The sequence below is a fragment of the Oncorhynchus kisutch genome, unplaced genomic scaffold (genome assembly GCF_002021735.2).
Source record: "Oncorhynchus kisutch isolate 150728-3 unplaced genomic scaffold, Okis_V2 Okis04b-Okis11a_hom, whole genome shotgun sequence".
Lineage (NCBI taxonomy): Eukaryota > Metazoa > Chordata > Actinopteri > Salmoniformes > Salmonidae > Oncorhynchus > Oncorhynchus kisutch.
This window is the reverse complement of record NW_022261981.1, coordinates 2,753,616-2,768,917: the sequence shown is the minus strand read 5'-3', so window position 1 is coordinate 2,768,917 and position 15,302 is coordinate 2,753,616. Positions and strand designations below refer to the sequence as shown.

Sequence of the window (15,302 nt, the reverse complement as noted above, 5' to 3'; positions counted from 1 at the left end):
ATAAAGCCAATCAGCGTTGAGGTAAACTGAGTAAGCTTGATTGTGCCCCTGAGTAGGCTAATGTTAACTAGCTGGCCTGGCACATCATTTCCCATGAAAGGAAGTTAGGCTAGCGTGCAAACATTTGAGCCAGGTAGACAACACAAACTAAAAGCATGTACTGTATGACAGAGTCATGAAAGAGAGGAGGATGTTGAAATATTGAAGTTGAAATGGTGCTGGAATAGTGGCGGGCAGCTCTGTTGCAGTAACTCTCCGTGGTTCTAAATCCATAGCTGTTGAGTTGTCCAGAACACTCGTAAACATTAACTTGCTTTACCATACTGTAGTAGGTCACGTAACTGTTTGTGTACTTCACCATACAGATGTCGCTCTCTGGTTTTGTGATGAAACAAAGGTGTGGTTGAATTTATTCTGCCACTGTGTCTTCTTATTGTCTCGGCCTTTAGGCCTGTATATCAGAGTGGCAAGGGATATGAACTAACAGGTTATAGAGCAAACAACGCAATTATCACAACACAATTATCTTAATTATCACAACACAATTATCACAATTATCTTAATTATCACAACACAATTATCTTAATTATAACAACACATGTAATATGGGTTTTTCTCCTGTCTTGGCTTCCTCAGTGATTTTATCCATTCACCACTACTGCTAAATGGAATGTTTGAAGGAGAACAAAATTGAACTAATTAAAAGCACAGAAAAAAAACAGATTAAAGTATATCATTTAAAAAATATATATTTAGTTTTGCTTTTATTATTTATCCCTTGGAGAGCTGTGGTGTCATTTAACAACAAAGGAACCGATTTAATCAATTAACTTGACTCGCTGCCGGAGAGGACCGAGAGGCTGAAGAGGACATAGAGGTGGGAGAAGGGGCTCAAGTGACACACGCAGCAGCCGGCGGAGGCGCATAGCTGAACTCAGCCGAGCGGGCAAACACACAAACAGGGAAGTAGCTAAATCATCAAAAAGTCGCTGGGGCAGCCTTAAAAAGTAGCTAAATTTGTCGCTATACTCTTTTACGAATAAAAGCCGCTAGAGGGGAATGAAAACTCTCTAAATCTAACAACAAAGTCGCTAAATTGGCATCACTTGCTCCGACACCTTTGGCTAGCAGCAGAGCTCTATAAAAAATATACATACAAATGATAGCTTTACAACAGAAGTTAAAGTGTCCTTATTTCAACTGAATAAATCAATCAAATACAAATATGCAAGAGACAGTTCGGGACTTTATGTAATTAGTAAATAAAAGGGGGCTTTAAATGTTAGTACTGAATAATGGGTCAAGTAGTTATTTATTCCCCTGTCAACCTCATGAACTTTAAAAAGGTCAACGTACACAGCTGAAGCATACTGTACTGTCAAAGATGTGTAAAAACGAACCCAGCGTACTGTACTGTCTTTGGTACTATCACAGATAGAACAATGAGAGTTAGTTATACAAATATCTGGTACTACTGTCTTTGGCTGAAGGATTTCCGACTACATTTCCCGAGAGCCACCAGCTTTGCGGCGCATGCCTATAAACGATTTACTGGCCACCTCGTGACCACTCTGATTTCAAGAAATAGGGGTGACCTCTTGTTGCAAGAACAGTGGGAGAATAGTCCAAGTTACCATACAAAGATGGTAAGTAACAAACAAAAAGTTGTATTAACTTTGTTTACGGAACTTTAGCTTTACTGAAATTATAAATGCGCACACCTGCTCTAGTATGTACGCTGACAGCGAGGTGGCTTTTCGTTCGCTTGTTGCCAGCAACCAACGCTTGCTTCTGCAAGTACTTTAGCTAACCTAATTTATACAGTAGCTAGTTAGCTACCGGTAACCAACTTTTGTATCAATTTAAACATGTTTGTAAAACGACTTTTGCTTGTGATATGTCTAAAGATAAGTTGGAAGGAGTACAATCTCTAATTCCTTGTTGGCAATGTGCCAGTCAATTTGGCAGGTTCTCGTATAATCTCATTTCGACAGCTGTGTAGTATGCACATGTGTCTACATTTCTTTGACAAGGTCAAATTGGCAGAATGTGTTAATGTGGCCTAACGTTATCTAAATAAGTTGTCTAATTATGGCATGCGACTTTCTCCCCAGCAAAATGCAATTGCTTTGTGTGAAAGGTTGAATAAAAATAAAAAAGGTTGAATTAATGGTGAGTTTTCTACAGTAGCTATAAATATCTCGTCTCAGATGGCTCGAGGAGAGTTCTATTTTTAAATTCACCGTGGCTTACCTCGTGAGTTAATAAATCTCCACTCCGACATTGTCCGGTCACGGATCCCATATGAAATACTATTGTTGGAGAAGAGCTACAATTCTAGTACAGTTCTCTCTAGTATTGTCACTGACTGTCACTTTACGAGTGAACTCTTAGCCAATTCCTCAAAGGTATCCCACTCACCTCATTCCCATTTCATGTACACCTCATTTTTACCTGACTGTTGACTGTTTTTCCTATACAAGCCTATTACATAACATTGATATTATTGTAAAACTACCCAAATGTTTTCCCTAGCTGGATCATTTCCTCAAACTCCCAAGTAATGCCTGGTTCACCTCCAATATTTTAATATGTGCCCCTGAAATTTCAGTGAGGAGGACCAAACATGTGTCAGTGCTTGGTTGTGTTCTTTTGTCAACAAATGGAAGAAAATGAACTGACTTACTTCCTGAACTTGTCCAAAAATAAATACACATTTGTATTCCATTGTGAAACATTTTACTACAGGTTTTAGGCTAATTCACTCTGGATAAGTCTCTAAATCACCTATGTGTAATGTGCCCTAATGAATAGGACCCAGATCTGTGTTTCTGTGTCTTGTGTTGCAGTCTGCTGAACCTGTTCGTGTTCTGGTGACCGGCGCTGCTGGGCAGATTGCCTACTCCTTGTTGTTTGGCATCGCCAAGGGAGATGTGTTCGGCAAAGATCAGGTAGAGGGAAGGAAGAAGCTTTGGCTTGACTTGCATTACGTAATATCCCAGCTGATCCTGTTAGGGGTTGTCTATTGTCTGAAATTACACCCTATTCCCTATATAGTCCACTACTTACCCTATTTGTTCTGGTCAAAATGAGTGCACAATATAGGGAATAGGATGTCAGTTAAATTAAATAAAAAATCATGACTGATGGGCAACATGCAGCATCACACACTACCCCTTCAGTCACACAACCTGCAAAGCTTCACTCAAGGCTTTAGTGTCCTTGAATTGCCTGAAATAGAACCACTAGCATACAGCCTACTGGCAGGTTCATAGGCCTAACACTGTCCCTTCAAATAGTCATAACAAGCAGTGTTGTCAATGTAGTAATCATCATACACATCTGTTCAGTTAGCGATCTACCAGCCTGTAAGTCAACGGAAAGATCAATAGATCCTACTCATTTATCTACTCCTGTCATTTCATGGTCTCTCCTCTCAGCCAATCACCCTGATCTTGCTGGACATCACCCCAATGTTGCCAGTCCTGGATGGTGTGGTCATGGAGCTACAGGACTGTGCCCTCCCACTCCTCAGAGGTAAACCATGGGGCAGACAACACTCACTGGATTGACGTGGCTTTGCTTTAGTTGAGGCACCAGTAGTATCTCCATCTCCATTGTGACTGGTATTTTTCTGTTGTCAATGGTGGTGTCCTTGCTTTGTTCTCACCTCGGCTGTGAGGCCCCAGTATTAACGCTCAGTGCTGCAAAGACAATGTTCTCTCTGTGTATGGTGTGTTGCAAAGACAATTTTCAATGTGGGGTGGGGGATGTCTGTAGTGTGGTGACCCTGTGTCCCAACCAGATCTGGCTTCAAGCACTATTTACATTCTTTCAAATATTTTTAAGGTGTTTGCCAGATCGGTGGGATTTTCAGAATTGCCATAATCTCGCAGTATCCCTTTTAAAGCAGTTAACTGGCAAGTCTGTCCCACAGACAACAGTAGCAGAACAAAGGGATCAATACAGGGTTTGCTGAAGCTAACTGTAAAAGCAAAAACAGTGTGACTGAGCTGATGAGAATGTAAGGTGTTGTGACAAAATGGGGATTGAAACAGGGGGAACTACACTGAGACAATGTGATGGGAAAACAAACACAAGCCTTTGTTTCTCCATAGAGGCCACTTTCATTGTCAAGAGATCACGTCTGAAACATTGTGCTTGAAGGACTTAGCCTGATAAAGCACTCCTTAAAAAACAAATTCCCGCTGTCCTCGATCATAATTACCCCCCCCCCTCCCTTTTTGTTTCTATTTTTGCCTAAAATTACATTCTCAAATCGAACTGCATGTAGCTCAGGACCTGAAGCAAGGATATGTGTATTCTTGCTACCATTTGAAAGGAAACACTGACGTTTGTGGAAATGTCAAATTAATGTAGGAGAATATAACACATTAGATTTGGTTAAAGACAATACAAAGAAAAAAAACAAGCTGTTTTTGTACCATCTTTGAAATGCAAGACAAAGGCCATGTTTTATTCCAACCCAGGTGCAATTTAGATGTTGGCCACTAGATGGCAGTGGTGTGTGTGAAGTTTTTTTGACTGATCCAATGAACATTGCATTGCTGGTCAAAATGTTGTATCAAGACTGCCCAAATGTGCCTAATTGGTTTATTAATACATTTAAGTTCATAACTGTGTGCTCTCCTCAAACAATAGCATGGTATTATTTCAGTAAAAGCTACTGTAAATTGAACAGTGCAGTTAGATTAACAAGATTTGAAGTTGTCTGCAACTATCCAATATGTCTGTCCTGGGAAATGTTCTTGTTACTTACAACCTCAGGCTAATGTGATTAGCCTATGTTAGCTCAACCGTCCTGTAGGGGACACACCGAGCCTTTAGAGATTAATTAGACAACACTAGTAAAACCTTAAACGATTAAGTAGTCTTTATTATCTAGTTTTTTTTCCCTCTGTTTGTTGGTCGTCCATGTGCTGCCCATTGAACCAACCCTGGTCTGTTGTATTTTTGCTTCGTCTAGAGGTCATTCCCTCAAACAAGGAAAGAAACCTACAAGTGTCTTATAGTCCCTCCCTTTTCATGCTTCTTTTTTCTGACTACTTGATACCGACTGAACAAGCCCCTGTTTATCCCATCTGTTTTCAGAGGTCATCCCCACGGACAAGGAGGAGGTTGCCTTTAAGGACCTGGATGCTGCTATCCTGGTGGGCTCCATGCCCAGGAGAGAGGGTATGGAGAGGAAGGATCTGCTCAAGGCTAACGTGGCCATCTTCAAGAGCCAGGGGGCCGCGCTGGAGAAGTACGCCAAGAAAACTGTCAAGGTGAGATAATAGCCAGAGCCCAACAGACAGGGTTTGTTGTCTGTGTGGGGTGTCTGGTGACTGTCAATGTGTCCCTAAATGTTAATGCAGACTTAGCTGTCTGTCAACACTAGCAGGTACCCTGTGTTTGTGGTATAGTGTAAGCAATGTGTCCTTAGACATAGAGAGGACTCGTGATGCTGCACCTCAGAGCTGTTGAAATTCAGTTCACGTGTTGGGCTCTTAATTCCTATGGAAAGACTGGCCTGGAATGCCATTGTGTGTGTGCATAGTTTGTGGGTTTGTTTTGTGAGCGTGTCTTGATTTTAAAAAATCAAACTGCCTGCATGTCTTAACACTACCCCACCCATCTGGTCTGTAAGCTTAATGTTGTATTCACCCTGGCTGAGTTCCATCCCAGGAGTTGCTCCACTTCTGTCTAGAAGCCTCACATTGTATCCACCCTGGCTGGGTTCCATCCCAGGAGTCAAGGGAGACATTATGATTCTCTCCTGCTCCCCAAGTGTGCACTTGGACACTCACCTTCATGGATTTACAAAATAAATGGACTGTTGTGAGGAATATGGTGGAAACTATAGAATTATAATGAGTCATTTTAATAGTAGAGAATAGGAACTCCGCCAAGGACTGGAATGTCCCGACTAGTGCCAGTTGGACTGTGGGTGTGTTGTGAGGAGGCCTTTTGGCCTTGGACACTGATCTAGCAACAGGTGTTGGGCTGTCAGACGAGTGTGACTGCTTGTGTGTGTGCTGGCACTTGTCCTGCACCCTTGTCATTTCTTCCCCAAGTGACATTGTTGCAAAAATTGAACGCGTCTTCAGGCAGAGTGCAAGGCTGAAGCTGCCATGATAGAACGTCTTCAACCTTACTCTGCCTGACTGTCTATCGTGGCGTCTTCAACCTTACACTCTGCCTGACTGTCTAGCATATGGCGTCTTCAACCTTACACTCTGCCTGACTGTCTAGCATATGGCGTCTTCAACCTTACACTCTGCCTGACTGTCTAGCATGGCGTCTTCAACCTTACACTCTGCCTGACTGTCTAGCATGGCGTCTTCAACCTTACACTCTGCCTGACTGTCTAGCATATGGCGTCTTCAACCTTACACTCTGCCTGACTGTCTAGCATATGGCGTCTTCAACCTTACACTCTGCCTGACTGTCTAGCATGGCGTCTTCAACCTTACACTCTGCCTGACTGTCTAGCATGGCGTCTTCAACCTTACACTCTGCCTGACTGTCTAGCATGGCGTCTTCAACCTTACACTCTGCCTGACTGTCTAGCATGGCGTCTTCAACATTAGACAGTCAGGCAGAGTGTAAGGTTGAAGACGCCACGATACAGTCAGGCAGAGTGTATCGTGGCGTCTTCAACCTTACACTCTGCCTGACTGTCTATCGTGGCGTCTTCAACCTTACACTCTGCCTGACTGTCGATCGTGGCGTCTTCAGCCTTACACTCTGTCTAGCGTGGCGTCTTCAACCTTACACTCTACCTGACAGTCTAGCATGGCGTCTTCAACCTTACACTCTGCCTGACTGTGTAGCATGGTGTCTTCAACCTTACACGCTACCTGACTGTCTAGCATGGCGTCTTCAACCTTACACTCTACCTGACTGTCTAGCGTGGCGTCTTCAACCTTGTACGCTGCCTGACTGTCTAGCATGGTGTCCTCAACCTTACTCTGTCAGGTAGAGTAAGGTTGAAGACGCCATGCTAGACAGTCAGGCAGAGTGTAAGGTTGAAGACTCCATGAAAGCTTAAATGTCAAACGATGTTTATAATCAATCCTCTGTTTTTGTCATGAATGATCCATATTTCAACTGGACAATAGCTTCAATAGAAAAGGAAATACAAGAGACGCAGTCCCGGTCACGCGCAGGACACATCTCTGGAAATGTCCACTGTCCTCATTGAAAGTGCTGTTTCTCCCTTATTTTTCAAAGTAAAAGCCTGAAATAATGCCTAAAGACTGGTCACATGTTGAGGAAGTCATAGATAGTGAACTGGGTCATACGTTGTTTGTATGGTGGATAGGCTTTCAATGGGAAAACAGACATTTCAATATAATAGCATTTCCTGGATGGATTTTCCTCAGGTTTTCGCCTGCCATATCAGTTCTTTTATACTCAGACATAATTTTAAGTTTAGGAAACATTAGTGTTTTCTATCCAATACTACCATGCATATCCTACCTTCTGGGCCTGAGTAACAGGCAGTTTACATAGGGCTCCTTATTCAAACTACTCAATACTGCCCCCGTTTCCAGAAAGGTTAAGTCTAATAAGTCTACTCACAAACGGCTGTAGCATCAACTGTTTGGAAACTCTCCGTTGAGACTCGCAGGAACATGATGGGTGGTCTGTTTGTTCTACAAGCCTGACGGGACTCGTCTGTACCTTCTGTTTGTAGTATCTGAACCGTTTGGGCTACAAACTGACCCCAGTGGAAAGGGGAGGTTCTCCCCATCACCATGGTGTTTTCTGTCTTGCTCTGTGTGTGTGTTGTACGACTGTTTTATAACATGGCCTCTCCTTGTCTCCGTCAGGTCCTGGTGGTAGGTAACCCAGCCAACACCAACTGTCTGATCGCAGCCAAGTCTGCCCCGTCCATCCCCAAAGAGAACTTCTCCTGCCTCACCCGTCTGGACCACAACCGCGCCCGCTCTCAGGTACCTGTGTGGAGAAGTGGGTTTGTTCCCTTGAACCCCCTGAATGAATAGTTACTCCAATCCCTGATGATGACTGAGTCTGTCTGTACTTGAACTGTAGTGGGTGTTTTAAGTTTCATTGGGGACAAATAGTGTGTGGATTATCTTAATAGATGGTATCATCCTTACACAGCTCTCTTGCCACCCTCCCCCTCCAGGTTGCGATGCGCTGCGGTGTGCCAGCCACCCAGGTAAAGAACGTGATAATCTGGGGCAACCATTCGTCCACCCAGTACCCAGACGTCCACCACTGCAAGGTAATATATCATTTATCACAATGTAATAATGAAGTATTAGTATTCCACTGCAAGGCAGTAGTGAATACTGTGTGTAATATTATTTAACAATATGTCATTATTTTACCAAGGTCAACATGGCGGGCAGTGACCTGGCCTGCTTCGCCGCTGTTAAGGACGATGACTGGCTCAAAGGGGCCTTCATTTCTGTGAGTTTACTCTACTGTAAAACACATGTTCATCTCGCTGTGTGAACTTTAACCCCCCCCTTCTCATAGGAGATGGGCCACGGGAAAGTGACCTCTGACCTTCTCCATGTGTTTTGATAAGGGGAGAGGAATCCTGGAAAGATTAATTGAGACTGCTGAAGACTATTGGAGTATGGATGAGACATTTTTGTAAGGCATCGCTTTTCCTCCCCCTCCTTTTCCTCCCCCTCTTTTCCCCCCTCTCAGACAGTGCAGCAGAGGGGTGCTGCGGTTATCGCGGCCAGGAAGCTGTCCAGTGCCATGTCTGCAGCCAAGGCTATCTGTGATCACATGAGGGACATCTGGTCAGGCACTCCTGAGGTCAGCTAAGTGGGACAACTCTATGGCTTTAAGATACAGTTTTAGGATTAGTGTACCCTACCCAAATCTTCATTGTAAACATTTTAAGGCTATATTTAATAACTACTAATCTATAGGGCACTCTACTATTTAAAGTATAGATGAATCTCAATTCTTCACCCTTCTCCCAGAATGGGCACTCCCAGAATTCCAAACAGTCATGGATTAAAAAGTCATGGAATAATATTTGGCTGGAGGCATTGTTACATTGCTGAGATGTGTGCAGTTGCACACTTTGGGAAGAGGGTGTAGAATCGTGGAGCAGCCTGTCTTTAGGTTAATGGCTCCTGAACAGTGTGGAGCAGCCTGTCTTTAGGTTAATGGCTCCTGAACGCAGCGTGGAGCAGCCTGTCTTTAGGTTAATGGCTCCTGAACAGTGTGGAGCAGCCTGTCTTTAGGTTAATGGCTCCTGAACGCAGCGTGGAGCAGCTTGTCTTTAGGTTAATGGCTCCTGAACGCAGCCCTGACCTCTTGTGTTTGCAGGGAGAGTTTGTCTCCATGGGTGTCTACTCCAGCAGTAACTCCTATGGTGTCGCCGAAGACCTCATCTACTCATTCCCTGTTCACATCAAGGTGAGACAGATCCCAGACACTCTGCTCTCTACACTCCTCCATACTAAGGCTGCGTTTACATTGGCCGCACAATTCTGATCTTTGTCCCAATTATTGGTGAAAGATCTTATCTGATTGGTCAAAAACCAATAATTGGGACAAAGATCATAATTGTGCTTCATGATCAGCTGTCATCACCACTTAACCAGAGAGCTCTGCTTCTAGTGACTATAAACAGGTGCTTTAGTCTACGACCAACTACCTATTGCAATGGGAAGTTGATCACTTTGGCCTATTGTTCAATATACATTATTCTCCTGTCTTATCCTCAGGACAAGCAGTGGAAGATTGTGGACGGGTTGGCCATCAACGACTTCTCCCGAGGCAAGATGGACGCCACGGCAGCCGAGCTGGTGGAGGAGAGGGACACCGCCGTCACCTTCCTCAGCGCTTGACTACGCTCCCAGCCACGACAACCAACCCGGAAACAGCACTTGGACGCAGAACCCAGACCTCCAGACTCACGTCTGTGATGCTGCATTCACGTGCTACTCGGAACTTAGGAAACTCTGGAATATCCAACTTGGAAGTTCCATATGAACGGTTTAACTTATGTTTTTTTTTTTTTTGACCTGAGTTTCTGGTCATTCTGATAGCACATGAACATGGCATGATACACTCACTGCTGCAGCTCTGTGTCCAAAACATTAATGTTACAAACTTCTGAACAGGTTATCCCTGTTTGGATGGTTACCATGCTTACCATGGAATGGAGAATTGTTATTGGTAGTTGATGCACTAGTAGTTACTATGACGATCATTGTTCAACTTAAATTGTTGCTCAGTCAGAACAATAAAATCAGCAAACAATGTATAGTGTTTCTAGATTTAAATTTATATTTTTGTGAAACAACTCTTGGTTAAATTATTTACCCTTACTTTTTTGTTTTGTTTACTATTTGGCATTTTCCCATTATGATATTTGACAATCTGAATGTGATCACCACCTGTAATCCTATTTATAATTGTAGCAGGTGGTTATGGCATAGTCCTGCCACTAGGGGGTAGCACATTCTAATCTGTAAAACCCAGGACAGTAAAGTGTATCTATGGTTAATTATGTTTCAAACCTCTGGATATTATCTCCCTGGACTCACTCCTGACTAAACAATAAAACATTTATCCTCAACTGATTCAGTAAATTTCACCATTTCTGCACAAATCAACATTTTATTAGTCCTATGAATAGTGTAGCTAGCCACAGTATAATGACGTGCTAGCTTGCCAGCTCTCCTTTCAACAGTGCAGCATCTATTATAAAGTAGTTAGTAAAACAAATATTAAGATTAGTCGGAGGAAGTGTGATCCATAAATGTTAAATTATATATAGTTTACACCCAGAATGTCCTATATCAGATTTTCCTTGACTTGTATTGCTTTGTCACCTGTAGTAAAAAAAAAAAAAAAAGTCCTTCCATTTGAGTCGTAAGGACTTATGTACTGCAATTCAATCAGAACATTATTTAAAATCACTGAGTGACCATGTTCGTAAGCATTCTGTTACGTTCCATGTTAATAGTCTGGTTTCTAACCCAAATACCCGTAGGCCTGACTCCGGGATGGGCAACTCCAGGCCGGAGTGGTGTGTCTCTTCCCCCCCCCCCCCATTGGAGTCCTGTGTTCTAGCTGGGGGGAAAGTATGACACTAATCAGGCCTCGAGTTGCCCAGGCCTCTAGCTATGAACCCATTAGTATGAATGTGTTCATTGACGTGGCATCAATGTCGTGGTTCTGGTATTTGGGGTTCAGGAACGTCGTGAAAAACTGCATTTTCATTGGCCACAGCATTCGGATACAAGCTTTTCATTGGTCCTTGTTTTAGAATGGCATTTCTATATCATTTTGATCAAATTAATCTATTATAGTGTTTTGTGTGAACTAATTACTAAAATACCTGCCCAATATTCAATACAATGTGTTGCATGTCATTTTTATGTAAATAAACTCCCAAGGGGACATTAGTTGCGCTAATTTCACAGGTCTTCGCGGTTGTGTCCATACTTGGACAAGCCTATCGCACGATTTTCCTGTCGCCAACATACTACAAGTCAAACAGTAAGGAAATGCATTTATTAGCTCAAATAAATTGTCCAATACCTTGCTGGGTGCCAATAATCATAACTGTCGTCGTAAAAGAAGTTACAAGAGTAGCCCAATAGCACTACGAGTGGTTTGATCTTTGTAGGCCTATTATTGGGTAGGCTATCTACATTGTCATAGCATATTCTGAATGTATTGGAAAACGAATAGAAACAATAGCCAGTTGATCTGGTGATAATGTTGAAATGTTATTTTTTCAATCATGTATAAATCGTGTTTGATGTGTAGGCTATGCTATACAGTGGAAAAAACGTAATAACCTGTCCCCATCATTTCCGCATCCATCGTTCTGCATTCGGGAATGTAACTAACAAGTCGATTCGATATCACTAGGCTACATTTATTTTAAGGTTAGGCTAGACCTATAGATCGGTTATTCGTGTGGGCCGGGTCTATGCTGGCTTTAATATGTTACTGATTTACTGTATCTATCTGATTGTCTACGCTAGACTATCTTAATATATATATATATATATATATAAGATATCATGGGGGCGAGGCTAAAGCAAGAGAGGGAGTATATTAGTAGAAGCAAATGCCGCGTTCAAACCCACTGGGAACTTGTGAAATCTCCGGCTTCAGTGCGTTCATGACAACTGGGAACTCGGGGGGAGAAAACTAGCTCCTAATGGAAAAAAATAGTTTAGAATCGTCATCCAATTCCAAGTGGGAAACTAGGGCATCTTTGTTGAGGTGCGACTTTTTGACCTGAAGATCACTGACGTCATTATTTGGCCTTTTATATATATATATATATTTTTTATAATTTTTTAGTTCCAAGTTGTCTTGAAAGCACCAAAAGGTCCAGAGCCAGTCCGGGAGGAAATGTGACGTGGTTTATTTGCTTGGGAAAGGGGCAGACCCGAAATCCGTACAAGGCATAGGCTAATTGTATTTGTGAAATATAGTCTACATAAATACCAATAGGTAGGCTACAGTCGGGCCGGGGGGGGTGCGTTTCATTAGGCTGAAGTCAAGTGAGATAAACGATTGATGGAATAAAGGTCGGGTTGTCACGCTTTGGAAAGTGCTGGCGGTGGAGGAATTGCGAAAAGGATTTCATTTGTGAGAGAGGAGTGCTCTAGCAAGTTATGGCTTCAACAGTCCATTCTGCACTGGGGTGGCCATATAGATGAATGACTGAATGACCATTTGGGGTTTTACAAAAAACAACAAAAAAAACGTTATTTTTCTTCTGGAATATGTCTTACATTTTATTGGACTATTTGACCAATTTCGTTTCAATATAGTTATAGTTGAATATCCTTGATAACTTTATAGGCTGCCTAGTGGAAATACCGATTTTGGATTTATACAGAACATTTGACCTCCATAGGTGATTTCTGATTATTGAGCCTTTATAACATTTCGGGAATATGGCACGTTATTTTGAAGGTAAGTGATTGTGTGGATGCAGCCTACTACAATGATGAAGAATGAATACCACAATGAATGTATTGAAAATAAGTTTAACAGCTTCTACTTGTACATTGTCTGGAGACACGGTCTAAAGTACCAACTAGTGTTATAATTTGAAGTACTATCCTCTGGGAATACAATGTACACATTGTTGTATATATTTTTTTATCCAAATGAATTCAATGTAATTCAATAACAATGAATTGTCTTAGTCTACTTGGTTGAATGTTGCTATCACTTGAAAGGTACCTCAGTACCATTGGACCTCAGGTTGGGCCTAACAAATTAGCTCACACTTCTTACTGTCATGTCCAATTCCAAACTTGCACGCTGACAGGTCAAGAATGGGTACCCCCACTAAATCCTCCATACCAGAGATAGCTGTTCTTTCTCCTCTGACATAATTAGAGTAATATAACAATAGTAGCTTATGTTATTTGAGAATGCAATAGTTGGGCTACTCATTGCCGTTGTTGTCCAATCACGCCAGCAGTTTGGTAGCCCCAGCCTTTAGTTGGGCTACTCATTGCCGTTGTTGTCCAATCAGGCCAGCAGTTTGGTATCCTCAACCTCTAGTTAGGCTACTCATTGCTGTTGTTGTCCAATCACGGCAGCAGTTTGGTAGCCTCAGCCTCTAGTTGGGCTACTCATTGCTGTTGTTGTCCAATCAGGGCAGCAGTTTGGTATCCTCAGCCTCTAGTTGGGCTACTCATGGCTGTGGTTGTCCAATCAGGCCAGCAGTTTGGTATCCTCGGCCTCTAGTTGGGCTACTCATTGCTGTTGTTGTCCAATCAGGCCAGCAGTTTGGTAGCCTCAGCCTCTAGTTGGGCTACTCATGGCTGTGGTTGTCCAATCAGGCCAGCAGTTTGGTATCCTCGGCCTCTAGTTGGGCTACTCATTGCTGTTGTTGTCCAATCAGGCCAGCAGTTTGGTAGCCTCAGCCTCTAGTTGGGCTACTCATGGCTGTGGTTGTCCAATCAGGCCAGCAGTTTGGTATCCTCAGCCTCTAGTTGGGCTACTCATTGCTGTTGTTGTCCAATCAGGGCAGCAGTTTGGTATCCTCGGCCTCTAGTTGGGCTACTCATTGCTGTTGTTGTCCAATCAGGGCAGCAGTTTGGTATCCTCGGCCTCTAGTTGGGCTACTCATTGCTGTTGTTGTCCAATCAGGCCAGCAGTTTGGTAGCCCCAGCCTACCATATACTCATTCATTTTGGTTCTTGGTCTTGGGTTTGGCCGGTGTAGGCCGTCATTGTAAATAAGAATTTGTTCTTAACTGACTTGCCTAGTTAAATAAATGTTCAATTTAAAAAATTTCCCTGTCAGTCACTCACGCCATACAGGAACCACTGCCTGGTGATAGCTTATTAGAAATGACAGTGTCAGATGTCCCAAAACCATAGAACAAGTCACAGTGTTGACATGTAGCCTATTCAAAATGGATGTCACCGGTCAAAGTCTATTTCCTGGTAGTGGAATAGAGCTGTTGTATTACTGTTGCACTAGACGAAGCTGTTACTAATCTCATAGATATGTTATAGGGAGATGGGGAGCTACTAGACTGTTACTAATCTCATAGATATGTTATAGGGAGATGGGGAGCTACTAGACTGTTACTAATCTCATAGATATGTTATAGGGAGATGGGGAGCTACTAGACGAGGCTGTTACTAATCTCATAGATATGTTATAGGGAGATGAGGAGCTACTAGACGAGGCTGTTACTAATCTCATAGATATGTTATAGGGAGATGGGGAGCTACTAGACTGTTACTAATCTCATAGATATGTTATAGGGAGATGGGGAGCTACTAGACTGTTACTAATCTCATAGACATGTTATAGGGAGATGGGGAGCTACTAGACTGTTACTAATCTCATAGATATGTTATAGGGAGATGGGGAGCTACTAGACGAGGCTGTTACTAATCTCATAGATATGTTATAGGGAGATGAGGAGCTACTAGACTGTTACTAAACTCATAGATATGTTATAGGGAGATGGGGAGCTACTAGACTGTTACTAATCTCATAGATATGTTATAGGGAGATGAGGAGCTACTAGACGAGGCTGTTACTAATCTCATAGATATGTTATAGGGAGATGAGGAGCTACTAGACTAGACTGTTACTAATCTCATAGATATGTTATAGGGAGATGGGGAGCTACTAGACTGTTACTAATCTCATAGATATGTTATAGGGAGATGGGGAGCTACTAGACTGTTACTAATCTCATAGATATGTTATAGGGAGATGGGGAGCTACTAGACTGTTACTAATCTCATAGATATGTTATAGGGAGATGAGGAGCTACTAGACGAAGCTGT

General features: G+C 42.6%; 2 protein-coding genes across 3 annotated transcripts in view; both read left to right on the top strand.

Annotated features, from left to right (window-relative positions):
- Positions 1-1,427: 1,427 nt before the first annotated feature.
- LOC109885003 (malate dehydrogenase, cytoplasmic) lies at positions 1,428-10,589 on the top strand. The gene is made up of 10 exons (XM_020476876.2): positions 1,428-1,646; positions 2,850-2,951; positions 3,441-3,537; positions 5,113-5,288; positions 7,839-7,961; positions 8,159-8,257; positions 8,368-8,445; positions 8,692-8,805; positions 9,328-9,417; positions 9,729-10,589. Exons 1-10 carry the CDS (start codon positions 1,443-1,445, stop codon positions 9,849-9,851), a joined length of 1,206 nt encoding a protein of 401 aa, XP_020332465.2. The 5' UTR covers positions 1,428-1,442; the 3' UTR covers positions 9,852-10,589.
- Positions 10,590-10,705: 116 nt separating this feature from the next.
- LOC109877076 (UTP--glucose-1-phosphate uridylyltransferase-like) overlaps positions 10,706-15,302 on the top strand; it is a 64,562-nt gene continuing 59,965 nt past the window's right edge. The window contains exon 1 of one of the 2 annotated variants that reach the window (XM_031813007.1): positions 10,706-11,511. Coding sequence is in view for 1 of the 2 variants with exons in the window: in XM_031813006.1 (XP_031668866.1) it covers positions 12,933-12,951 (19 nt within the window). In the remaining variant the exon portion in view is untranslated. Of the gene's footprint in view, positions 11,512-12,448; positions 12,952-15,302 lie in introns of those variants that run through there. The other variant, XM_031813006.1, reaches the window with a different exon arrangement.